At 39.7% G+C, this 26954-nt stretch overlaps 1 protein-coding gene across 2 annotated transcripts in view; it reads right to left on the bottom strand.

Moving 5' to 3' along the window:
* The window catches only part of LOC136856836 (scavenger receptor class B member 1), a 230508-nt gene that overhangs the window by 54377 nt on the left and 149177 nt on the right, over window positions 1-26954 (bottom strand). For both annotated transcript variants that reach the window (XM_067135005.2, XM_068224987.1), the window contains exon 5: window positions 19520-19720. In XM_067135005.2, coding sequence (XP_066991106.2) covers window positions 19520-19720 — 201 coding nt within the window. The remainder of the gene's footprint in view (window positions 1-19519; window positions 19721-26954) is intronic.

Below are 26954 nucleotides of genomic sequence, written 5' to 3'. Positions count from 1 at the left end.
TTTGAGGATGTAAAATATTCGTAACAATAGAAAAAGTAATCAAAATGAGCATTTCAAATATTTTGAGGATATTATAGCGGCACATTGAGATTTGACATGTATTTCTAGCAGTGGAATAAAAAGGCATGCTAGATTCCGTCATTCTCAGCTATGAACAGATGTTAGTACAGGGTGCGACTACCTGAGTTGCAATGCTGAAATCGTAGAGGCTTGGAGGCATTAAGACCCTAGATCCCTTCCTAAGAAACTGCGGCCCATTTCCCTTTTCTGTCATTCGAAAAGGAATTTCTTCACGTCACAGACTGCAAGTCAGCTAAGCTGTACTGTACTTCGCATACCGGGCGGGGTGGCTCGTCTATGACCAATCACGTCGGGCGTGCCGTGTAAACAGTCCAGTTGGAATGAAACTATCGTTTACGTACGTACAACATGGAAATATTCATACCTCGAAATTCAACACAATTTATTGTGCAATGTCAGTTGTGTTGTACATTTCTGAAATAAAATAACCCGCTAATGGCACTGATAAGTTACTGGTAAAATTAACCAATTTCTAATGCTGAAGATAGCGCCTATTCTGTTAAGATTTGAGGAGACAAATTTTCAGAATTGAAGAGTTGCTGAGAAGAGCGATGTGATTTTAATAATTTGTAGAAAACTTAATTTTAGACTTTAAAAAATACAATATTCTTAAGTACGTTACTAATTTTAATGGTTCATATTGTACCCCGTGATTCTGCCCTTTAACAGATTTCCGAATAATCGTTATTTATTGCCAAAATAATCCAAGAACAAAATAGAAATACAGGGATTGTTCAATCCCTTTTGAGAAAATACACAATATTTCACTTATGAATCTATTACGATGACAATTTGCTTTTTGCATTATTTTCACGGAATGCATATATATATATTAATATACTAGCAAGATACCCGTGTTCGCTACGGTATTATATTGAAATTTATAATTAGATGCTTAACCTTTTATATATAATCCACCAAAATTCGCGATCTGACTCGTTTTCTGAGAGATTACGGCAAAGTTCCTCCCATTTTTCAATCTTTCTTTCCAGCAATCCTTTCGTACTTCCCGGGTTAGGTCCAGGTATTCCACCCGGTCAGTTTGGTCCCTAAATCTTTGCCATCTTTCCTATAAGCATTTTTAATATGGATCAACTCCTTGAGGAGATCCGGCGTGGTGTCGTCTTGGGTGCCTTGGCGGTACTGAACCCATGGCCGGACTGCATTCGTAGTCATTACCCGCCCAGGACACATTTCCAGCGCGGTCCGCACATTTTGACGACGGTCCGAGATATTATTATTATTATTATTATTATTATTATTATTATTATTATTATTATTATTATTATTATTGTTGTTGTTGTTGTTGTTGTTCTGGACCACACAGCAAGATGCAAGACCGCTACTTGGCGGTAAATTACATCTGCTGCCATTGTCATTGCTGAAAATGTGACCAGCACCATTGTCGCGCGGTTAGGCAAGTCCGCGGAATTTCTGGCGATGCGAATGACATACTTCCGTGCGTTACTGACGTTATTATAGATGTGAACAATTCCTATCGTTTATTTCAAATGTGTTTAAATTTTTATTTATATGCCAGGAGAATCTACTGTAATATAAGAACATTCTCCAAAGGAAAAGTTGGGTCTTGAAAACGAACCCAGGAAATATTAAAAATGACCGGTTTATGATCAGAATAAGTACATTGAAAATCCACAGCCTGTTTCCAGTCATTCGGCCGGGTCAGGAAAGGAATTAATAAAGCCCCCATCTAGCAGCGAAGATAGGAATTGTGCCGGCTGCCGAGGCCGGTCGCACTCCTCTGCGGCAATGATTAATGAATGACAAATGAAATGAAATGATATTGGAGAGTGTTGCCGGATTGAATGATGACAGGGAAGACCGGAGTAGCCGGAGAAAAACCTGTCCCGCCTCCGCTTTGTCCAGTACATATCTCACATGGAGTGACCGGGATTTGAACCACGGAACCCAGCGGTGAGAGCCGGCGCGCTGCCGCGTGAGCCATGGACGCTCCTTATAAGTGCATTATGAACGGTAAAATCAATTGGTCTGAACTCTTTTTTCACCCCACCGCCGTTGATTTACCCGCCCCCCAAAGGAGGCGCGTTTCTTTTTGTTTAAAGGAGATTCCAAATACCAATGTTCACGTCAGTTACATTCAGTTTTGAGATATAAGAATCCCCATAAACATAATTACCTGTTTTTCACTTCCTTTGACACTACCCCCATCTTAAGTGAATTTTCCGGCAAAAATACTTGTTTTCTTAAAGTAAAGGATATTCTAAATGCCAATTATCACGACTCTAACATCTTCAGTTTTTGAGATATGTGTCCTCGTGGAAGGAGTTTAACTCCTTTTCACTCCCGCCCCCCAAGATGATTCTCCCAACCCCCTAAAAATACGCGTTTTTCTTTGTTTTTAAAGGAGATCCAAATACCAATTTTCACGTCTGTAACAACTTTAGTTTTTATTAGATGTAAGTATCCTCATACAATTAATTCAATTCATTTTTCAATTCTTTCACCCCCACCCCCCCCCCCTTCATTGGATTTTCCCACAATACGTGTTTCTTTACTTTTAAAGCAAATTCCAAATATCAATTTTTACGTCTGTAACATTTTACGTTTCTGAGATATACTGCAGATATAAATTTTCTAAAAATTAACCCCAAATTGTCACTCCTGTTTAACCCCCATTAATTGGATTTTCCTAAAACAAAAAGTACGTGCTTCTTTATTTTTAAAGGAGATCCCACATACCAATTATCAGGTCTGTAATATATTCAGTTTATGAGATATAAGTATCCACATTAAAAGCATTCAACCCCTTATTCACCCTTTTCACCCCTCCTATTGGGATTTTCAGAAAACAAACAAAAATACACGTTCCTTTATTTTCAAAGGAGATTCTAAATATCAATTTTTACATCTGTAAACTTTTAAAGTTTTGAGATATAGATACACTCATTCCCACCCCCACCCCCCTTTTCACCCCCCCCCCCCACTATTTGGATTTCCAGAAACAAAAAGTACATGTTCCTTTTTTTAAAGGAGATCCCAAGTACCAATTTTTAGGTCTGTAATATCTTCAGTTTCTAAGATATAAGTATACTCATTAAAGGCATTCAACCATTTTTCACCCCTTTTCACTCCTCCTACTAGGATTTTCCGACAACAAAAAATACGTGTTTTTTTATTTTTAAACGATATTCCAAATACCAATTTTTACATCTGTAAATTTTTAAAATTACGAGATATAGACACACTCATTTTAAAAATTCACCCCCTTTTTCACCCTCACATTAATTGGATATATATAGCTAAGGAGATTTCGAATAAATATGTCAACATTCTTATTATTCAATAAATAAATATAATTCAAATAGTATTGAAAGCATTTTTTTTCTGTCCTTAAAATAATTCTATACTCCGTAAACATGCAGGGTGTAAAAATAAGGTACGGCTAAAAGTTCATGACACATTCCTCACACGTGGAAGAAGGAAATATGTTATAAGGGCATAGGTTCGGAACCGCTTTCCCTGGCCTTCATGCTCCCCGGATCTAAACCCACCAGACTTTCATTCGTGGGGAGTTTGAAAACTCTTTGTGTATCGAACCGCGGTACAAACAAATCAATCGATCACTACTGATCTGCATTTAGGGCAAGTCGCCCAGGTGGCATATTCCCTATCTGTTGTTTTCCTAGTCTTTTCTTAAATGATCGCAAAGAAATTGGAAAATTATTGAACATTTCCCTTGGTAAGTTATTCCAATGCCTAACTCTCCTTCTCATAAACGAATAATTGCCCCCAATTTGTCCTCTTGAATTCCAACTTTATCTTCATATTGTGATCTTTCCTACCTTTAAAAACACCACTCAAATTTATTTGTCTACTGATCTCCTCCCACGCCATCTCTCCACTGACAGCTCGGAACATACCACTTAATCGAGCAGCTCGTCTCCTTTCTCCCAAGTCTTCCCAGCCCAAACTTTGCAACATTTTTGTAACGCTACTCTTTTGTCGGAAATCACCCAGAACAAATCGAGCTGCTTTTCTTTGGAGTTTTTCCAGTTCTTGAATCAAGTAATCCTGGTGAGGGTCCCATACACTGGAAACATACTCTAGTTGGGGTATTACCAGAGACTTATGTGCCCTCTCCTTTACATCCTTACTACAACCCCTAAATACCCTCATAACCATATGCAGAGATCTGTACCCTTTATTAACAATCATTTTTATGTGATTACCCCAATGAAGATCTTTTCTTATATTAACACCTAGGTACTTACAATGATCCCCAAAAGGAACCCCATCAACACAGTAACTAAACTGAGAGAATTTTTCCTATTTGTGAAACTCACAGGACTTTTAACCCCGTTTATCATCATACCATTGCCCACCGTCCATCTCACAACACTATCGAGGTCACCCTGCAGCCGCTCACAATCTTGTAACTTATTTATTACTCTGTACAAAATAACATCATCTGCAAACAGCCTTATCTCTGATTCCACTTCTTTACACATATCATTGATACATATAAGAAAATATAAAGGTCCAAAAATACTGCCTTGAGGAATTCCTCTCTTAATTATTACAGGGTCAGATAAAGCTTCGCCTACTCTAATTCTCTGAGTCCTATTTTCTAGAAATATAGCCACCCATTCAGTCAATCTTTTTATAGTCCAATTGCACTCAGTTTTTCCAGTAGTCTCCCATGACCTACCCGATCAAATGCCTTATATAGGTCAATCGCAATACAATCCATTTCGCCTCCTGAATCCAGGATATCTGCTATAACTTGCTGAAATCCTACAAGCTGAGCTTCAGTGGAATAACCTTTCCTGAACCCAAACTGCCTTTTTTCAAACCAGTTATTAATTTCGCAAACATGTCTCATATAATCAGAAAGAATACTTTCCCAAAGCTTACATGCAACACATGTCAAACTGACTGGCCTGTAATTTTCAGCTTTATGTCTATCACCCTTTCCTTTATAGACAGGGGCGACTATAGAAACTCTCCATTAATTTGGTATAGCTCCTTCAACCAAACAATAATCAAATAAGTATTTCAGATATGGTACTATATCCCAACCCATTGCCCTTAGTATATCCCCAGAAATCCTATCGATTCCAGCTGCTTTTCTAGTTTTCAAATTTTGTATCTTACTGTAAATGTCATTGTTATCATAGGTAAATTTTAATACTACTTTAGTATTACTCACATACCCTACCTGCACATTATCCTTGTAACCAACAATCTTTACATACTGCTGACTGAATACTTCTGCCTTTTGAATATCCTCGCATACACACTCCCCTTGTTCATTAATGATTCCTGGAATGTCCTTCTTTGAACCTGTTTCTGCCTTAAAGTACCTATACATATCCTTCCACTTTTCACTAAAATTTGTATGACCACCAATTATGCTTGCCATCATGTTATCCTTAGCTGACTTCCTTGCTAGATTCAATTTCCTAGTGCATCCTACGGGTCAGGGAGACCACAGTATTTTTCCCAAGTAGTCAGTTACATATCTCAGGGTATTCATGCCTCCAGAAAAATGGTTAATTTTTCTATGTTTTGGTTTTACGTGCGTTCAAAGAGAAAATAATGACATCACATGCGGTCCAGCACTACGTAATTCAACGCTCAATAGTGGATTTGCGTACGCAAACTTCAGTCAACCTTTCGACAAACACATCTGTTTAACGAGAATCTTACTCACTAAGTATAACTACAGACTATCATTACAAATGAAAACTCATTCCATTCTATAAAAAAAATCAATCAAGAAACACATTTATTAAATTATCAAGACTTGCGAAAGAAATGGTTAATATTAAATATTGCTCATGATCTTCCAATTGTCAACCTAATAAATAAATATTCTAAGTCAGCGCTGGCTTATTCCTAAACTAAGTTTTCATATCTTAACATTCTGGGTCGCGTATTCCTGAAATGAATTGTTGCTTTGTTTCATCTTCCTATGAAAATTTTACATCTGGTCATTTAAGTATACAGTATATCATAGTCTTCTGATCATGGTCAAAATTCGGTATATCAGTAAATTATTCCATCACTCACGGTGATAATTATACCCCTCATCAAAAATACAATCATTACATTGTTCAAATTATCGTGGAAATGAACTGAATATGCATAAAGTGTTCTGAATACTAATATCAGTGACCTAAGTTACATTGAAAATTATCTGAGTTCGTTGGTGTAGACTATAGTGAAGAAAATGAAATATTGAATGACGCACTAAGCTTCTCGGTCCAATTGCCACTTAAGTATGGCTCCTAGCTAAATATTCGCTCTAATAATATTTCAGATTAACAAAGCATCGATTATATCCTACGTAAATCTCAAATAATTTCCCTACTCTAGCTATATAATTTCTTATGTAACGTATTCCAGTTCAATATGCACGTAGCCAATAAGCATTTTTTTAAATATATGGATGTGCAAGTGCCTACATTAAGATATTTCAACACTACGTTACCATACTAGTTACATCCTAATTTGATCTTCCACGCCATTAACATTCATTCAGAATACGACACAGTCATGCATTCATATATCCATCACCGGTTGTTATAATAGTCAAACCACTTTCACACTTCATTAAAATATGCGTAATTTTATTGTCCATACCTTGCAATAGTTCCTCCCTGGGGCATACTTAAATTCCGTAGTCGCTTTATTTGTGCTTCTATATCGCACATTATATATATATATATATATACGTTTTACTTCCTGTTAATCTGCGCAATAATATATTTCAAGTATCATATCTACTTCACTATTTCATTACTAACCTTCGTTTCAACCCATATTTAATTCATTTAACATCTATAATTATCGCGTTTAACCTCCAATATTAATTAAACACAACGATACATATCACTCCAATAGCGCAGAATTCGTTCCTCAAAACGCATGTTGTCTTACAATTTAACATATAACCCCAAATTCAGTATCTATTTTTTTCAATATCGTAACACAGCAAAGAGTATGGTAATTTTACTTAACCAATTCAAACATGCATCCCTCTGTGACGTAAACTGGGTTTGACTGGTATTACATCATTCATGGATCTCTCCAACTAACCGGGATTCTATGAAACATATGTTACACTACGTCGCACTTTTAAATCGTATTCTTACTTCCTTGGATGAGATGATATAGTAAATATGTTATCAATCTGTCATGAGATATCGTCTTAAATATTTCACACTGCACTTTCTTGTATTCACTGCACACTTAATTATCTCACGTTTAGGTTATTCAGATCTATTGCATATACTGGTAATACTCTACATAAGAAATTATACTACTTAATACTATTACTTAGCTCGCCATTCAATATCTCGGGCCTTAGTTGCTCTTCGGTCTGGTCACAGGCCTTGGATTGAGAACTATGCAGGTTCTTCATCACTGGTATCTCGGGTAGAGTGACCTCCTCCACACGGGTCGGGTGGTTTTAGCTGCCAGGATGACATCTCCCTCCAGGTTGGTCTATGCCGATTTAGCAAGCCATTATCTGTTCAGGAACACAGTAGACAATATCCATCGATACTGGAAAATGTGAACTCATCATGGTTCTGCGAAGTATATATATATATTTTTATAATGATTGCCTCTTTATTTAGGCTATCGTTGCTATTATTTCCACTTAATATAGCTCAGTTTCAAACTCTCGCGACTCAATCAACTTCTTGTTTCCGAACGATTTTGCGTCTAAGTGTTTTGACGACCTTTTCGAAATTTCTGGATCTTATTTCTTCTTTACTGTATTTCAACGTTTATCTCTTCGTAGTCTCTTTATTTCTCTGTTATAATATAGTGGATCTTTACCATTCCTTACCAAATTTAAAGGTACAAACCTATTTTCACATTCCTCAACAATTGCTTTAAACCCATCCCAGAGTATCTTTACATTTTATTTACCATTTTCCAGCGATCATAGTTACTTTTTAAAAACTCCCTCATGCCTGTTTTATCAGTCATATGGTACTGCCTAATAGTCCTAATTTAATTTTTAACTACGACAAAAACAGCTTCGTGATCACTAATACCATCTATTACTTCGGTTTCTCTATAGAGCTCATCTGGTTTTATCAGCACCACATCCAAAATATTCTTCCATCTAGTTGGTTCCATCACTTTCTGAATCAGGTGCCCTTCCCATATTAACTTATTTGCCATTTGTTGTTCATGCTTCCTGTCGTTCGCATTACCTTCCCAATTGACATTTGGTAAATTGAGATCACCTGCTACAATCACGTTCCTTTCCTTATCGTTTCCCACATAGCTGATTATCTTATCAAATAATTCTGAATCAGCGTCAGCGCTACCCTTTCCCGGTCTGTACACTCCAAAGACATCAAGTTGCCTATTATCTTTAGAGATGGGCCTAATACCCAGAATTTCATGTTTTTCATCCTTAACTTTTACGTAGCTTACAAATTCTTCTTTCACCACAGTGAAAGAAGTCCCCCTCCTACCATTCCTATCCTATCTCTACGATACACACTCCAGTTCCGTGAGAATATTTCTGCATCCATTATATCACTTCTCAGCCATGATTCAACTCCTATTACATTATCTGGTAAGTATATATATATATATATATTAAATTACTTAATTCGATTCCTTTGTTTACAATGGTTCTATAATTGAGCACTAACATTCTTATGTCATCCCTACTTGATTTCCAGTTCCATGTTCGCTTAACACCGCTCCCTAGGCCACCCCGTTTCCCTGAATGTACCTGCCTACAAACCCTTCTAAACAAGTTTCATAACTTTCAACGTATTAGGTCGTGTTACGTACATGTAGTACGTGTTGAAGAGATGTTAAGTACAGAACAAAAATGGCCAGCCGGACACCAGTGGGATCCGAATCCACAACCTCCCGATTTCGCATCGGTTGCTCTACCAATTGAGCTATGGTGGTCCAGGCCATCCTTGTTCTGTTTGAAAGGATCTGAGCTACAGGTCTGGCACTGCTGCTAGCACACTGTAGAGTGCGTTTAAGTCGCCCGTTGTGGGGCATGTCAATGAATATTGAATTTTCACGACCGCTGGCCATTTTTGTTCTGTACTTAACATCTCTTCAACACGTACTACATGTACGTAACACGACCTAATACGTTGAAAGTCTGTTTCGATTACAATGCGGTCGTGAAAATTCAATATTTAAGTTTCCTAACTTATATGTACCACTGCGGTTTCAGTGAAGGCCATCTGAGCGCAGATCCCTGTCCCCTACCCACCCATTAGGATCTAGAAATCTCGTTCCCAGTTTCCAACATACCCACTCCATAATCTCGTTTAAATTCCCAATCACCTTCCTGTCAGTATGACTCCTACACAGTATTCCATTGATAACAATCTCCACTTCCTTAAACTTCACGCGTGCTGCATTTACCAGACCCCACACATCCCCAAATATGTTGGTACTTATACCTGCTTGCCTTGTTAGTACCAACGTGAGACACTACCACCTTCTCCTTTCCCTCTTCCTTCTCTTCTCCTTTCCTCAACATCTGCCTCAACCTAATTCCTGGATAACACTCTACCCTGGTTCTCTTTTCTCCAAACACTTTCCCCACGTGTCTAACGATGGAATCCTCCATGACCAGAGCCTCAACCCTACCCACCACATTTGATCCCTTCCCCTCCTGGTCAGCCCTATCTTCTCTCACTGCTACAGAAGCTACTTCCTCCTCCCTTTTATCCCTCCCATGACCCTGTTCCAACTGTATTTTCCTTTCCAATACACTACATTTCCCTTTCCTACCTTTTCCCTTCCTCCTACTTCCACACATATCAGCAACAGTTCCCTGTTCCTCATCTTCCCTCGGTTGTTCTACCTGCAGTGTCTAGTACCGATTTCTCACAGACACCTGTCATGAATTCTGATCCTGAACAGAGCCCTTAGCCTGCAGTCTCCTTCCCCTTAAAACATTAGACCACCTGTCTTCTACAATTCCCCAATTTCCTTCCCATCCCTCCTTTACACCTACTGTATCCTGTACATTATTTGAGGGAGGCCTACTTTCCTTCCTGTCTTCTGAGAGAATCCAAATTATCTCCCTCAAACTCTCCAACTCCTCCCTCATACTCCTTAATGCCTGGCCACACCCACAGTTCCTACACTTCCACTGCGTAGCCATTATTTACGGAATAATGGGAAGAAAAGGAAAAATAAAAAACTTATTCTGTGTAAATAAAAATGAAAGGAAAGAAATATTGCCTATAAAAATTAAACGAAAGAAACATTGTCTAGGACAGTTCACAAAGATCACATAACAACAAGGTAATTAATATAAGCTACTACTATACTACAATACTACTTAGTTGTACGAATTTTTTTTCTACAAAACCCTAACAGAATGAAAATTGCTGTTAATTACTTAAAACCGAAAGTAATACACAAGAATTAGGTCTATACAATTCTAAACTGCAGTTAAGTCTACACTAATTACTGCAACAGAATTAAAGTAAAAGAGTTAATACAGATACAACGGATACTACAGATACTGCAGATACTATACTGCACAAATATTTCACAGTAATAGAATAAACACACTAATTTATAATAAGATACCTACTATAATACACTACAATGATTTTAAACTACGTTCAGACGTATCCTAATTATAATACAACAGGTTATTACTAATCACAAACTGAAATGGAAATTACAATTAAAGTTTGAAATTCGCATGACTACTTAAAATAATAGAATAAGCACTCTAATTTCTAATAAGTCACTACAATACACTACAACAGTTTTTAAACTACGTTCAGACGTATCCTAATTACAATAGGTTATTATTAAACACAAATAGAAGTGAAAATTGCAATTAGGCCTAACGTTCGAAATTCGCAAGAACTACCGTACTCAAGGATTACCAACAAAGTTAAACGCGTAGACAGAAGATTCTTTCTTTAGTATTAATTTATCCTACTATGCTCTAATAGAAATAAAACCTTGCGTTTGGTTAAATGCTTAAATATCGAAAGGAATGCCTTACACAAAGGAAAACTCGAATATAGCAGGCAAGATACTATCTAATATACCTTATCTTCACTACAATTCTCAACTGAAATGTGGTTATGTGATAATTACAGCTGGTGGATTACTATTATTTTCCCTACTGCACGGGACGGAGAATAAAAGTGTCCTTAATTAGGCCTACTGAAAAATACGAGGTTGTCTACAATAATTTCTCAAAAATATTTCTGTCAAACCTACTACTCCTACTACTCCAGGGACTTGAATTGCAATTACTGGGATATATGTTTATTATTATTGGCAAACCGCTCATAAATACTGAAAGATCGAAGGAGCGAAATATAAATAACGGATACTTTAACTACCTACTCAGAACTACCAATAATTATAATACAAGATCAGCTGATTTTTATTTATATTTACTTGACAACACTATTTTATACACCCTTTGTTCACGGCTTAGCCAACAATGCAACAATTGAATATGAAGACCGACAATAATCAATAACAATACAACGACTGTTAACTATTACCGTGTAATCTCTTTAACTTCTTTTTATCCGGCTCCATGGCTAAATGGTTAGCGTGCTGACCTTTGGTCACAGGGGTCCCGGGTTCGATTCCCGGCAGGGTCGGGAATTTTAACCTTAATTGGTTAATTTCGCTGGCACGGGGGCTGGGTGTATGTGCCGTCTTCAGCATCATTTCATCCTCATCACGACGCGCAGGTCGCCCACCGGCGTCAAATCAAAAGACCTCGGACACTCACGGCACTAAAAGCCATACGCCATTTCATTTCAACTTCTTTTTAAATGGAAGTTTACAGGCATATCGTGTGTTTTAATGTAGTAAATTATTATCTTCGCGATAGTTTGAACGGATATCTATACGAAATGCCGGAGAAGTTTCAGCGTAAGTTACGATACTATTCCTTATGATAATCTGCCTTTGTAAGTATTATACCAACGAACCTACAGATATTTACAAATATTCCTAAACCTAAATTCGAAACAAGGTACACCTAGCTAGCCTACTTAACCTAGAAAACGTAATTTACTGAAGACCAACTGAATTACTTGTTATAAAATTTAAATAAATATCACTACTCCCAATTTCTACCAAAAAGCACTAAACACCACTATATAAATAGAACTAAATGAATCACAAATACAGAAAATTAAGCTATTTCAATAGGTTTTAACTACTTTATCAGTACAACAATGCGAGAGCTCTCTTAACAGCCAACCGTTCTCAAGCGCATCCAACAATGCAATGCAGATGAAGACACTCTTTATGCCCGTACTCTGGAAGGCTGTTAAACTATACACAGTACTCCAGGGACACATCAGCGCATCCGCGATTCAATGCGAAGGTTTGGTTCATGTCTCAATGCTAACGGAGAGCATTTTGAACATTTCATGTCGTATACTGGTTCGTTTTGTCTCTGCACGCTTCATGTGACTAACACACTATGTACAGTTGTAAAAAATGAGTTATAACATGGAAATAAAACATTTCCAGACCCATGTCCATCTATATATATGAGATCAAGATGGCGGCTGGAGGAGACACGCGCAAGCTTAGTGCTGCTGCAGTTTGTGTTGTTTGTGTGGTAATAATCAGAGTTGTTGCGCTTTACTGTTCTCTGCACGGGTCTATTCGAGTTAAGGAATCGCTGTGTGCAAGTGAAAAAGTGAGTTCTCCTTTTGCATGGCTACTAGCAGAGAGAAACTACTACATTCCAGCGTTCTCTCTGACTGGATGCGCCATTTTCCAGACTTATAGGCGCCTCCCTACTAGCTCGGAGCCGAACAAGCCTAGGCCTGGTCGCTCAGCGATTAGGGGCTTGCTTTGCCTCCTACTACTGGCTGGAGATGTCCACTTAAACCCCGGTCCCACCACTTGTGAAATGAAAACAGACATAAACATCTATTGTCAGAATGTGCAAAGCCTAAACAATAAGTTGTCTGATTGTGAACTATCCCTGCCAGACTTAAGAGAAGTTGACGTGATCGGACTTACTGAAACATGGCTCTCTTGGGCTAGTGACAGTGAACTACCACTCAATGCTAATTACAGCATATTCCGTCGTGATCGCGCTACTCTAGGTGGTGGAGTGTTGCTAGCAGTGAACAGTGCTTTACCATGTAAACGAAGGACAGATCTCGAACGGAACTGTGAGTTAGTGTGGGTGGAGCTACTCTTTCCTCGACGCCCTGTACTTGTGGGATGTTACTACAGACCACCAAACAGCCAATTCAGTGACCTTGAGCAGTGCCTGGACTCAGTCATTGCAGCTCTCCCTCATGGTGAAGTAATTTTAATGGGCGACTTTAACTTGTCTATAAAGTGGTCTTCTCCAACTACCGGACTGTCAGCTAACAACTGTGACACATACTTTATAGACAGTTTTATTAATGGCCTCGGACTGAAACAGTTTAATATGTACCCAACCCGTGGACCCAACACCCTGGACTTCATACTCTCCTCATTAGAACTTAAAACAATAACCCCAGGCAGAAACCTTTTCCTGTGCGACCACCAGTCCCTCGATGCTACATTCCTCCTTCCACACCCCTCCTCAAAGCCTCACAGCAGGACATCCTACCGCCCTACCTACATCTGGCGCCGTGCCGACTGGCCTGCAATGTGTCGTGCCCTGGAATGCCTTCCCTGGAGTCTGCTCGAAATAGCTGATATCGAATCGGCTCTTGACCTGCTGTACGACTGGCTGCAAGCTGCAATTAAAGACTTCGTACCTGCACAACGGGATACTACTAGCAAACATCAACACTGGATATCACAAGAGACCAGACTGATATTATTTAATAAGAAGAGAGCTTGGCGCCTGTGGAAAGACTTCCATAACCCACACACTCACAATACCTTCGTTAAAATCCGCCGCCACGCGAGGTTTATGGTCAGAAGAGACTACAAAACACACGTAGACACTGTCACTGAAAACGTCCGCAGCAATCCCAAGCGCTACTGGAGTCTCATCAACACACGGAGAAGGACGGAGCGGATTCCTGTCAGCGTGAACCACAACGATACAACAGCAGATGGCGCCGATCGCAATGAACTGTTCAACAGGTATTTCTTCTCAAACTTCTCCCCTCCCTTACAAAACCAACCGCTCCCTCCCGTTGGTACAGCTTCAAACAGAACCCTATCAAGCATAACTACCACACCAAGTGAAGTTCATAACCTTCTTCAAACTCTTCGTACCAACAAAGCTCCGGTGCCGACACTATAGGTCCTCTTTTCCTAAAAAATACTGCCAGCACTCTTTGCGTCCCTCTCTCTAAATTATTTAACAGATGTTTTGCCGCGGGCTATTTTCCTATTACCTGGAAACAGGCAAATATTGTTCCACTTCTCAAATCAGGCAACAAATTTGATGTTTCATCTTACCTACCAATCTCTATTCTCCCCACACTATCCTTTATCTTTGAAAAAATTATACACCAGCGTCTCCTCGCATTCATTTTGCCGTATATCTCAACCAAGCAGCATGGTTTTCTACCAGGTGGCTCTTGTCTAACAAACCTGGCCACTCTGCATAGCTTTGCATCACACGCCATTGCAGCTAAATCACAGCTGGATATCTGCTACGTAGACATTTCGAAAGCTTTCGATTCTGTTGACCATACTCTGTTGCTCCATAAACTCTCCGAACGATTTAATATACATGGCAGTCTACTGACCCTTTTTGCTGGCTTCCTACATAACCGTTGGCAGAGAGTGGTAATATCAGGCACTTCATCCTCATGGTTACCAGTCACCTCCGGTGTCCCACAAGGCAGTACTCTTGGCCCCTTGCTGTTTTCTTTGTTTATGGACGATCTGCCGTCCGAACTCAACGAAACAGCGAATACCCTACTCTTTGCTGATGACTGCAAGATATTTAGGGAGATCAGGAATCCAGCAGATGCAGCTCTGCTACAGTCATCGCTTAATGCCCTCTCGAACTGGTGCCGTACTTGGAAACTTATCCCCAATCCACAAAAATGCAGCCACATGACGATAACACTGCGTAAATCTCCTCTACCGACATCATATTACCTACTCGACAAGCCCATCACCGTGGTTACGCAACAGCGTGACCTAGGTGTAATATTCGATACAAAATTACAATTTAAGACCCATATAGAAACATATACAACCAAGGCTATGAAATTACTTGGCATTCTCTATCGCTTCACAGAAATTTCTGACCCCGTTGCTCTTCGCCACTTCTTCCTCACGATCGTTCAACCTCTCTTAAACTACTGCTCTCCGATTTGGACAACAGCCGCCCCCTCCAATACCAAGCAGTTAGACAGAGCAGTGCCAAGATCAGAAATCTGTCTACGCAGCAGATATTAATGGCAATTAATGTGTCACCGCTGCACATCAGGCGACAGGTAGCTGACCTGAGTTTCCTCCACGAGATCTTAAATGGACATTACCGCTCGGAACATCTTGTTTCTCTCTTCTCTCTCCGCGTTCCTTCCCGCTCCACCAGAACCAAAGACCTTCTCCACATTCCCCACACTCAGCACTCAATACTTCAACGATCTTTCCTAATCCGCCTCCCAACACTCTTAAACAATATTAATAGGAGACAAGAGCTTGATATATCATCAAATAAAAGTGTATTCGAGAGGTGTGTAAATAATATCTTAAAGATAAGTTGATGTGAAGGGATTATACCGCCATCTTGACCCACGACGACTTGGCTATGAACATGGACATTCTCATGGTTTTCGATTTGGACAGTTATTAGTAGGATGTGTACCTGATCTTGTTATATTTTGTTATGTTTGTTATATTTTATTATGAAAGTTTAAGTTTATTAAATAGTCTGTTGACAGTGCAAGTGAAATTTGCTCAGTGTAGCTGTATCTTGTGCTTCGTGAATAAATAAATAAATAAATAAATAAATAAATAAATAAATAAATAAATAAATAAATAATAGTTTTGTCTCTACATTGCTTAGAATTTAAAAAGGATGGTTCCCTGTATCAGTCGTGTCCACAGTAACAAGTACAGTAAATGCACTTTTTAATTTTCCGTTATGTCTGTCTGTCTGTCTGTCTGTCTGTCTGTCTGTCTGTCTGTCTGTCTGTCTGTCTGTCTGTCTGTCTGTCTGTCTGTCTGTCTGTCTGTCTGTCTGTCTGTCTGTCTGTCTGTCCTTACACGCATCACGAGAAAACGGCTGAAGAGAATTTAAAGAAAATCGGTATGCTGAGTCGGGAAATAAGTCACTACTATCTAGGCCATTTGATTCACGCTGAGTGAAATCGTACTTTAGGGTAAGTCTGATAATTAATTCCCAAATATTTATGTTATTAGTGGTCGTATCTTAATGAAAATTGGTATGCAAAGTCGGGATAATAAGTCGATACAATCTAGGCCATAAATAATTGTAGTCACGCTAAGTGAAATGGTAGTTTACGGGAAGGCCTAAAATTTAATTCTCAAATATTTATCTTAGAGATGAAGCTTCCAAGGTGTGAAGAATTATTTAGTTTATTTTCCGGGTTGAGCCGTGTTGTTGTTGTCTGTACATCATGTGCAGTTTGAATCTTGGTCGTATCTTAATTAAAGTCGGTAGGAAAAAGTCGGGGAATAAGTCGCTAAAATTTAGACTAAATAATTGTATTCACGCTGAGAAAGACTGTAGTTTAGAGGAAGGCCTAAATTTAATTATCAAATATTTATGTTATCAGCAGTTCTATCTTAATGAAAATCTGTATGAGAATTTGGGGAAAAATCGCTATAATCTAGGGCATAAATAATTTTATTCATGCTTGGTGAAATGGTAGTTGAAGGGAAGGCCTAAAATTTAATTCTCAAACATTTATGTTATTAGTGGTCGTATCGATAAATACTGCATAACTAAAGTTATATAGTATTGAATTTCCGATCATTTATGTCTTATACATTGTTACCGTACCGGCTATAATCACAGAGATATTCGTGAATTTGGTTTTTTGTTACTAAGTCCTTATCAACGCCGAGTCACGAGAAGATGGGTAAACAGAATTTAATGAAAATCGGTATGTAATGTCGGAGAATAAGGGAGTACAGTCTACGCTTTAAATAAGTTGATAAGAGCCCTAATATCACGGAGTCGAAAGAAAACTAAATGTGATGGCCTACGATATAGAAAGCTCATAAAATTGATCAACAATAACATTACATTGACCATTGTTTTTTGTGATGTGCTTTGTGTTTTCTGTTGCCGATAGATAGGATTACTGCTATGTACCGAATATTTTTTTTAAATTTGCTTCACGTCTCACCGACACAGATAGGTCTTATGGCGACGATGGGAGAGGAAAGGGCTAGGGGTGTGAAGGAAGCAATTTTGTGAGATGGGCAGCGGAGGGCGGGCATCAACACTCATTGAGGAGCCATCTTGACAGACCTTCAGTCTTCATATGAGAAGTGTGGATGTTTTTATCTCTTTATGGTGCATGAGAAACCGCGGAATACCATCTTCAGGGTTGCCGACAGTGGGGTTCGAATCTACTATCTCCCGGATGCAAGCTCACAGCTGCGCGCCCCTAACCACACAGCCAACTCGCCCAGCAATTGGCGGGAAGTAGCTGGGGAGTTAGATAACTTTCTTCTTTAACATGCCATTCCTCTGCTTCATAAATTTTCTGATAATACCGGTACGCAACACACTGGTTCATCATAGCATTCGAACTATTCAATCGCTACTCTGAGGCACTGATTGGAATGATGGCAGAGAAGTGTTCACACCGCAGTCTGCGGCGTGGTCATTCCAGATCTGGAACTTTGGACTGTTAGATTGGCACCGGGGTACTGATCGTTAAAAGTGAGAAAATGTGCGGTTTCTCATTTGATCGAGTATTTTATATGATAACATTGCTTTTAAACGGTGCATTCCTACTGATGGTTTTGTAAATACCTATGTTGACTTCAGTTAGGAAAACCACAAAGCCAGTCTTCCTGAGAATCCCGTAACGAAGCAAAGGTACAACAGCTAGTAGGCCTATATAGTAATTTAGGGATATCTCGACACGCTAAGCAAAAACCTGTAATTTTGATAATGCTTTATTTGCAAAATAGTTCAATTTTTACCTGGTGAATTTGTAGACAGTTAGAGTATGTTTTCTATTATTTATGGCCAAAAATAAAACGTCATATCATTGTAAATTAGAAAATAAATAAACGATGCAAAAATGTCCACTTCTCCCGCACTTAGGGAGAACCTGACACTAGGTAGGACCTCGGAAGAGTTACACAGCTATTGTACACAGTGGGCACATATAAACTGTTCGTCGTTTCCATTTTCTACACACATCTCGTGGAACCATTTCCTGCATTCCCCACTACACTGGACCCATGCCTCATTTCGGTTGTCGTCATAGAAGTAGCCATCACATACTGCGCAGTAATTCTCAGAGCAATTAAGACTGCTTGAGGAACTAGCTTCCCCACTACCAACACGCCGAGTTCTCGTTGTTTTGTTTAGATTTGAGGGATTCTGTTCATTTCCGCGTTTCCTCTTCCTTAACTTTTGTCGGTAATCCTGAGAAGTCACCATGGCGGATTCTTGCACTCTTCTTCCTCTTCCTTTTCCAGATAGGAGTCTTAATATCGGAACAGGAGATAACTCCTGGACTGAGCAACTCGGAGGTGTAAATGCAGGTGAGGCTTCATGTTCCTGTGATAATGTAGGACTACTGGCCTTAGTTTCGACAGCAATATCTTCTCCAACATGTACGTGATTTGAACCATTTTCGTCTTGCACAAGGTCGTATTCAAAAAAGTCTTCTTCGAGGATATCGGGATTGTACGGATAAATGACAGTGTCGAGATCTCCCACGCTTGTCATGTCGACATCTCCCCGAGTTACATTGGCAGGCAAGAGGTGGCAGCACTTACCACGCTGAATGATTGGCGATTTGGAAATGACATGGCCGCTTCTCCAAAACGTGCTTTGTGCGCCTAACCTCAAACATTGCCTTAAAAATATCGCATATCTACGTATTTCGTTCTACAACCTACTCATTATCTTATAGTACGTAACTTTTACATCATATGTCACTTACATACTCACCTTCAACTATTCAGATGTCTTGTATTTATAGTGATAATCGTCTGCTACCAGGATCACCATGAGCACAACACCCTACGGCTCCAATACATGTAGTTACTAGTTCGACCTGTAGAGTACTGTGGTTACCAGGGGCGCTAAGCTTAAAAGTGTCGAGTTCTCCCTCATGTCGGGATCTCCCTAAGTTACCTTAACATATTTTCTTCTTCTACGCGTCAGAAATGTGTTCTGAAAGTTCAGACGTACCTTATTTATAAACTCTGTATATGCAGCAGCACAAATCATGACCAAGGTGATTCAAATCAGAGAAAGCACAGCAATGTAGTATTATCATTATAAATATAGGAGGAGCGTGACGAATACCCTGTTCAGAATACCCATGTTCGACACTGGTACGAGGAATGGAGCCAGTTTCCGTGCTGTGTGCAGGAGCGGGTCTGTGTAATTCCAGAAGTAGTTGTAGACGGTGATGTTGGTGAATGGCTTGGAATCCAGTCTTCGTAACAGGAACTTGAAACCGATCTTCGCAAAGAACGGTGAGTTTTCCAGGTAAGATGAGATGCCCTGAAAAAATATTAAAAGGTTAGTTAGCCTTTGTGAATAACAAATCGCAAACTCAGTGTAAGATAATATGTTAGTAAGATATGTTTTTTAAGTTTTCAGAGGATTATTCCTTTACCAGTGGCCTTTTACCCCAAACAGCAACTAAACTGCTTGTTCAGACGCATGCCTTTTATTATAAAAATTAAGACTAGTAATTCAGAACTTTCAAGTGTATCTTAAATTCAATCGGAACACAGTGATACGACGTTCAATATTGACTTGAGGCTATTACATCTTATAAACATCTGTTTATGCCTTTGCATGTAGTGTTTACAGTGCGCTATGCCTTCTGGTATGGATTAGAATAAAATTGTTACTTTCATTGACCTGTCTCAGTCTTCCTTGGCTTTGACAATATGAAAGTGGCTGAGGTATGAGTGACGCTAGTAATGCCATTCCTTATGCAGCCAGTCCCTGCTCTGAATGGTGTGAAAATGTCACTCATAGGGTCGGTTGGTGCAGGCATTTCAGTGGGCTTGGGAGACTGATGTGCAATAGCAAATTCTGGCACGGTGAGGAAAGCAACGGGAAACTACCTCACTCATTTCCCTAGTACGCCTCTTCAGTGACACCTAGGCCATCTATGACAGCTAATGGTGAACCTGTTGAGGATCCAACCAGCTTTCGGGCTGAATACCCAACATACATACATACATACATACATACATACATACATACATACATACATACATACATACATACATACATACATACATACAAAAACATCTGTTTACTCAGCTTTGCTATTTCTCTCGTAGCTCCCCCTTAAGTCAGTGTTAGGGTATAATCCGACAGATTCCAAAATCACGGGTCGAACCAGGCAGACGAGGTTCTATATTTAATAAGTACACTGCTGTTCATTCGACACTCCATGTCCTAAAATTTCGCTGGTGAGAGACTTTGCGTTTAATTTTAAAATTAACTAAAACTCATCAATAGGTAGCCCTAGCCCAATTGTATTCCGGTTCTCTGACATATGGTAGTGTAAACGGAACGTCGTAACTTGCACGCAGACTGCTTAGTCTGCGTCAAATCAAAATGTCTGCACATGATAGTTGAGACATTATTAAATTAAACTGATTCTGCAGTCTCCAACGTCTCACACCTTAATGGGTCATCAATTATTGGCACGATGAGCACATCTGATGCATGTTTGATCATATTCAATCTTCTTCAGGAATATGAAACCTAGAAGATGTAGTTCATTCCAATGCAACCTATCCGAAGAATGACTCCTTTAATAACATATTCGGTGATAATAATACACGATTTAGCCCCTGTCTTCAAGAGTAACATAGACATTGCTCCACATGCTGTACGCCCCTGTGGTACAGTATAAGAGGAATGATAGCATAAACATTGTGATCATCATTTTAAACACATATAGACATGATATGGGATTTGGAGCTTATGCCGTGTCAAGAAAACAAGGTTTTACCTTTCCCAGAGAACTTCGCTCCGCCTCTTCAGAAGAAAATGAAGACATCTACAATAATGAGGGTTTGAATTTAAGAATGTCTGAACGTTGGAGCTGTAGTGGTACGCTCTTTTGTCACCAGGTGGCTCGCTGTATACCTGCACAGCGCTCCAAGCGGGAGCTGATGTTAACAATAAGCTCCAATTAAGGTGTTCATCACACCGTGTGGGCGTGAAGAGTAACAGATAGGACATCAGACGAATAGGGACGAATGTAGTAGAAGAAATAAATAGAAACTAATAAAATAAAATGCAACGAAAAATACCAGGGTAGAATAGAACAGAGCTGAAGAATGGAAAGAAAGTGCGTGGAGAAAACCAGGGGGTGATAATAATGTGGGACGGTGTGGGAGAATGGAGGGGGGGGGGGGGGCAAAACCGGCGTACACACGTTATGAAAGTATGACACTTGAAATGAACCATCTGGTGATGACGGACGTGCGAATTTGGAAAACACCGAAACGAAATAATAATAATAATAATAATAATAGAGAAAGAAGAGGGAGGAGAACTACCTATTGTACGTAAATCCTTAATGGCTGGCAACCACATATCACTTCAATGATAGCCAGTGTCCCTGTTGAAATTGTTAGGATTTTTACGTATTTCCACAGCTTCCCGTACAATTCTAAATGTTAAAATTTAGACACAACTTGGTTTATAAAAATGCACCTTGGGCGTCTCCTGGATGACGACTCCAAGATTTAACTTTCCAACTTTAATAATAAATACACCACTATCAAACAAATAGTTCAGCATAAGCTCGGAATCACATAGCTCTATCAATTTTAATTTTATTCATGTCCTATCTTTTTCAAAATGGCGAATATTGACTTCGTTGATTATAGTGGACGTGTTTAAAGAGTACGTAAAAGGAGACACTTCATACCAACCAGAGAAGAAAATGGGTGTACGATTCTCCCGATAATGAAGTTATCGATAAATGAAAAGGGAGGCCGCGGAGATTTGTTTCGGAAGTGAGATTTGTGGAGCAGGTGAGGTGCGTGTGGCCGTGGCCTATAATAGAAATTGTCCCGGCATTCGCCTTAGTACGGGAGAATGGAAAACCACGGAAAACATTCTCAAGGCAACCGACAGTGGGACCAGCCCCTCCAACTCCAAAATGTAGAGCTGAAAGGCTAGCCAAAGCTAGCCAAGCTGTTAATTTGAAGCGCTAGAAAGAAACAAGCATTATTTAAAAAACAGGGAAGAAAAGGACGGAGTAAGTCCCAAAAATCTCACAAATTCAATAAATATAAGAATAATCACAATATTCTTTCTTAGATTTCGGTGGTTTGGCATTACAATCTCGTGTGGACTGCAGCATTTTATTTACAAACGGTTGTATATGCGTCATTGAAGGGTTAGTTTTCGTATTTTCAGCAATAATGCCATCTAACGGAGATGAGTGGCAGCATAAGTGACAAAGCACATCACAACTAACAACAATATTCGGTCAGCGTATTCTTATTTTTATACGTTCTCATTTTGTTTTCTATCCATGGGTTATCAGGGATTTTATCTCCCCCCTCCCCCCACCCTCATCATCCCAACTCGTTTTCATGATTATTTTTCCACTGATTCTTGGAACGATAGTTCTTTGAGTTTCTCTTTTCATTTCGATAGTAATCTTCACTATCTTCCTCATGGGCAGGGACCAATAACGACAAGGATTTGTGGATCAGTCACGACAACAAACATCACCAGCCTCATTTAATTCGTTACCATGAATAATTAACATTTCCACGTCAACAATGCTCACCATTGATAGACTTAGTACTAAATATGTAAATGCGTACAATGTATCCTTTGTTATAGCTCGTATGGTGAAAACTTATCACAAATAAAGGGTTGCAAATTACATTTTCTATTACCATTATGTACACTGTGCAGATAGAAATAAATACTGCGTTTCAAGAAATTCAGGTAAGCCATTTTTCCTTGATATCATGACAAACAGCGAAATAAACAGAGCAACATTGAACTGAACCTATTTTTAATTTTTCTATAGCAATTCCGAGATAAATATAAAGGATGCACACAAAATGATTATTTATTTATGTAGGTATCTGCATTATTAGACTTTAACGCAGGCTATGGAGATTAGATTTCCGAATTACAAAGAGACAATTTATTATGTCAATAAAGCTGTTGCATTATTATTTTTATTAATATAATAAGAATAAGTTTGTCGATATTTCGTTCTGAAGCAGTTGGAACTAGATCAATTTATTCAAACTCTCATGTATCCTAATTTCCATTCCAATGATCAAATATAGAAATCTTGAGATATGGAGAAAAATTCTGTCGTAACTAGTCACTCAAATCGATTACATGAAATATATTAAATGGAAATGTTTTTTTTAAAAACCTCTTAAGAATTTGAATGTAAAGTGATGCTCTCTTTTTTTCCAAAGTTGCAATTGAACATTCTTGCAGCAATGTAGCTAATTTTGCTGATGCTTGTTGTTTTAGGGGCCTAACATCGAAGGTCATCGGCCCCGCAGCTAATTTTAGGATACTCTCAAAGATAGGTGATTGTATTTAACGATTTCAGTCGGTCAATACAGCACTAATTTAATAGAAAGACTGTTATACCTATCATTTCTGTATTCAAATAATTCAATAATACACCCACGTTCAAAAAACAGAACACTTTGAAAGACTAGAGACAGGAAGTTCGTATTCACAAGACACGTTCATTAATATGTTCTGCAGAAACAATTAGCAGTTCAGTCACCTAGGTTCAGCATGTGTCCTCATCTTATATGAATTGTATTGTTTCTGGAATGCTGACGTTCAATTAGGTAACGGAAATTCAATTATGACTACCAATGCAGGGGCACCACGAGCAGGAATCAGCTACCAAGGAAGCACGTAAATTAGCAGCTTATTGGTCACACCACATTTAATTAATTTTTATTTATGTATAGCTTAAATCACATCAGAAATGATTAATGATTATAGTACCAGATTTGTTATTGCCCTATATAATTGTAAGTGTAATGTATGTTTCTGACACGATTAAATAAATAAGCATGTGTCGTGTTGCCTAATAGGCACTGGGTGTTCGATGGCCACTGATAACTTGCTCCATGCGTGATGGCATCGACGCGTACAAGGCGCGAATGGCGTCCTGTGTTATAGCCATCCATGCTGTCTGTATTCACCTGGTTCCACAGTTCACCTTTGGTTATTGGCAATGGGTCACCGCGCCGCACCCATCGTTTCACCATCTCCCACACATTTCCGATTGGCGACAAGTCCAGTGATCGGGCGGACCAGGGCAACAGTCTGACATCCTGTGACGACAAGAAGGTACGTGTTCGTGCAGCAATATGTGGTCGCATATTGTCCTGCTGAAATATGACGTCTGGGGTGTCGTGCAGAAAGGGTAAGGCTACGGGTCGCAGGATGTCATTCACGTAGTTTAAACTGGTCACAGTGCCCTGGACACGCACCAACTGTGATTTGTGGTTGTACCCAATGGCACTACACACCATAAGGCCTTGAGATGGCGCTGTATGTCTTGTGCGAAAGCAGTCAATGTGATGCCTCTCACCCTGTCTGCGGCAAACGAAAATGCGGCCATCATTTTCAAACAAACAGAACCTGAATTCGTCCAAGAAACACTATCTGTTGTCATTCCTGCCCCTAGTGACGTCATACCATACAGCATTGCAGTCTAGCATGTTTATGCACATTAGTATAGGTAGGTGGAGAAGTGGACAACGCGCCGGTAACCTAGACCGTAATAAACGGTGGCGGACTGTCACTCCTGATAGTGTACGATGTGTTACAGTGTTCCTCTGATGCACCAGAGCCGAGGAGGACGCAGATCTGTCCTGCAATGCCATTCGGATGAGGTGTCGATCTTCTCGGGGGTGATCTGGGTGGTAAGACCAGACCCATCTCGTCGTGTTCTATGGCCTTCTGTGAACCATTCTGTACACACCCGTTGCACTGCCGACACACTTCGTCCCACACGAGCAGCAATTTCCCGGATGGATGCATCACGTTCTCTCATGCCAATAATGCGCCCGCTTTCAAACTCACTCATTTGACCGTCCGGTTCTCTCATGCATCTGCGAGGCATCCTGCACGTCTGCTCAAGTCACATTGATCCGTTACCTTCGGTTTATAGTGACAACAAGAGCCGCAGGCACATTTTACCAGTCGGTGGTGGTACGCAGAGATATCGATGTGGACCGTGAACCTGAGGGCCGACATGGTTCAAATGCTAAACATTTTTTTACAACATACTAATGCACATGTCTCGCGAATATGAACTTCCTATCTCGAGTCTTTCAAGATGTTCTGGTTTTATGAACATGAGTGTACTATCTATAATAATAATAATAATAATAATGCCGTGCTGGATATCTGCAGTCGCTTAAGTGCGGCCAGTATTCAGTACTCGCGAGATAGTGGGTTCGAGCCCCACTGTCGGCAGCCCTGAAGATGGTTTTCCGTGGTTTCCCATTTTCACACCAGGCAAATGCCCGGCCTGTACCTTAATTAAGGCCGCGGCCGCTTCCTTCCACTTCCTAGGCCTTTCCTATCCCATCGACGCCATAAAACCTATCTGTGTCGGTGCGACGTAAAGCAAATAGCAAATAAGAAGAAGAACGGGGAGGGTTTGTTCGTGTGTGTGCGATGCTCAACCAACGAGCGGCAACCCACAGTTTTTCATTTAAGTGTCCACCTAGAGAACGGCCAGAGTGTACTTCACAACAGAAAATGCAGCAGAACGGACTCAACCACCTCAAGAAACGACACTTACATCTGTGTTCTGATTTTGCGTCCAAGATCAGTTTGCACGCACACTACTGTACAACCAAGTCTCAAAGTACTACACACGAAACAGCGGAGATTAGATTTGGACACAACGTAGACAAGGTGAAATTGTGCAATAACAAACAGGGATTAAGTCTAGAGATTCCCTGCGACTGCTACTGCGCGAAGTAAGAAGTCCAACACCATTCGACGATTTGAGAACAGTTGACAGAAGAGTCTGAGAAACTTATAAAAATGCTTGCCACCTTAGAGAACTTCTGAATAACGACGATCAATGGAACAAAGCATTTGAAGAAGCAGCTGTGTCCCGATATCTTGAGATTATGCGGAACCTGTTTGCTGTTATCCTGCAGACATGCTCGATGTCAACCCCGGAGCAGTTATGGATGAACCATGTGAGAGCCTATCTAAACTCATACTGCATCAAGCGCGTGTTCAACAGAAGAACACAGATCATAATTACGAATAGGACATCTTCAAAAGAGTTCTCACCTACATTGAGAACAGGATTATCATTGGGAGGATCGGACTTGAAAAAGTTTGAACTTCCTTAAAATCAGACGAAAATGGCCCACAATTAGAAGGAAGCATTTGGCAAAATTACTAAGGAAGCTTTTGGTAGGCGTGATGGAACATTATTCTTAGATGCTCCAGGTGGTACCGGGAAGACATTTCCTGTTAATAATCTTATCGCAAAAGTGCTGAAGAGAAAAGTGCTGTTGTTTCGTACGACATTGCTGCAGCACTCTTCGCAGGAGGGAGGACAGCTCACTGAACCTTCAAGTTACCCTTAAATCTGACAAGTGCGGAGACTCCTACATCCAGTATCTCAAGAAACTCAGGAAAGGCCAAGGTTCCACAAGATTGCAGGTGAATCTACTGGGACGAGAGTACCATGTCCCATAAAGCCGCATACAGGCCA

The sequence above is a fragment of the Anabrus simplex genome, chromosome 1 (genome assembly GCF_040414725.1).
Source record: "Anabrus simplex isolate iqAnaSimp1 chromosome 1, ASM4041472v1, whole genome shotgun sequence".
Classification (NCBI taxonomy): Eukaryota; Metazoa; Arthropoda; class Insecta; order Orthoptera; family Tettigoniidae; genus Anabrus; species Anabrus simplex.
Note: the sequence above shows the minus strand (reverse complement) of the source record. Positions and strands in the feature narration are given on the sequence as shown.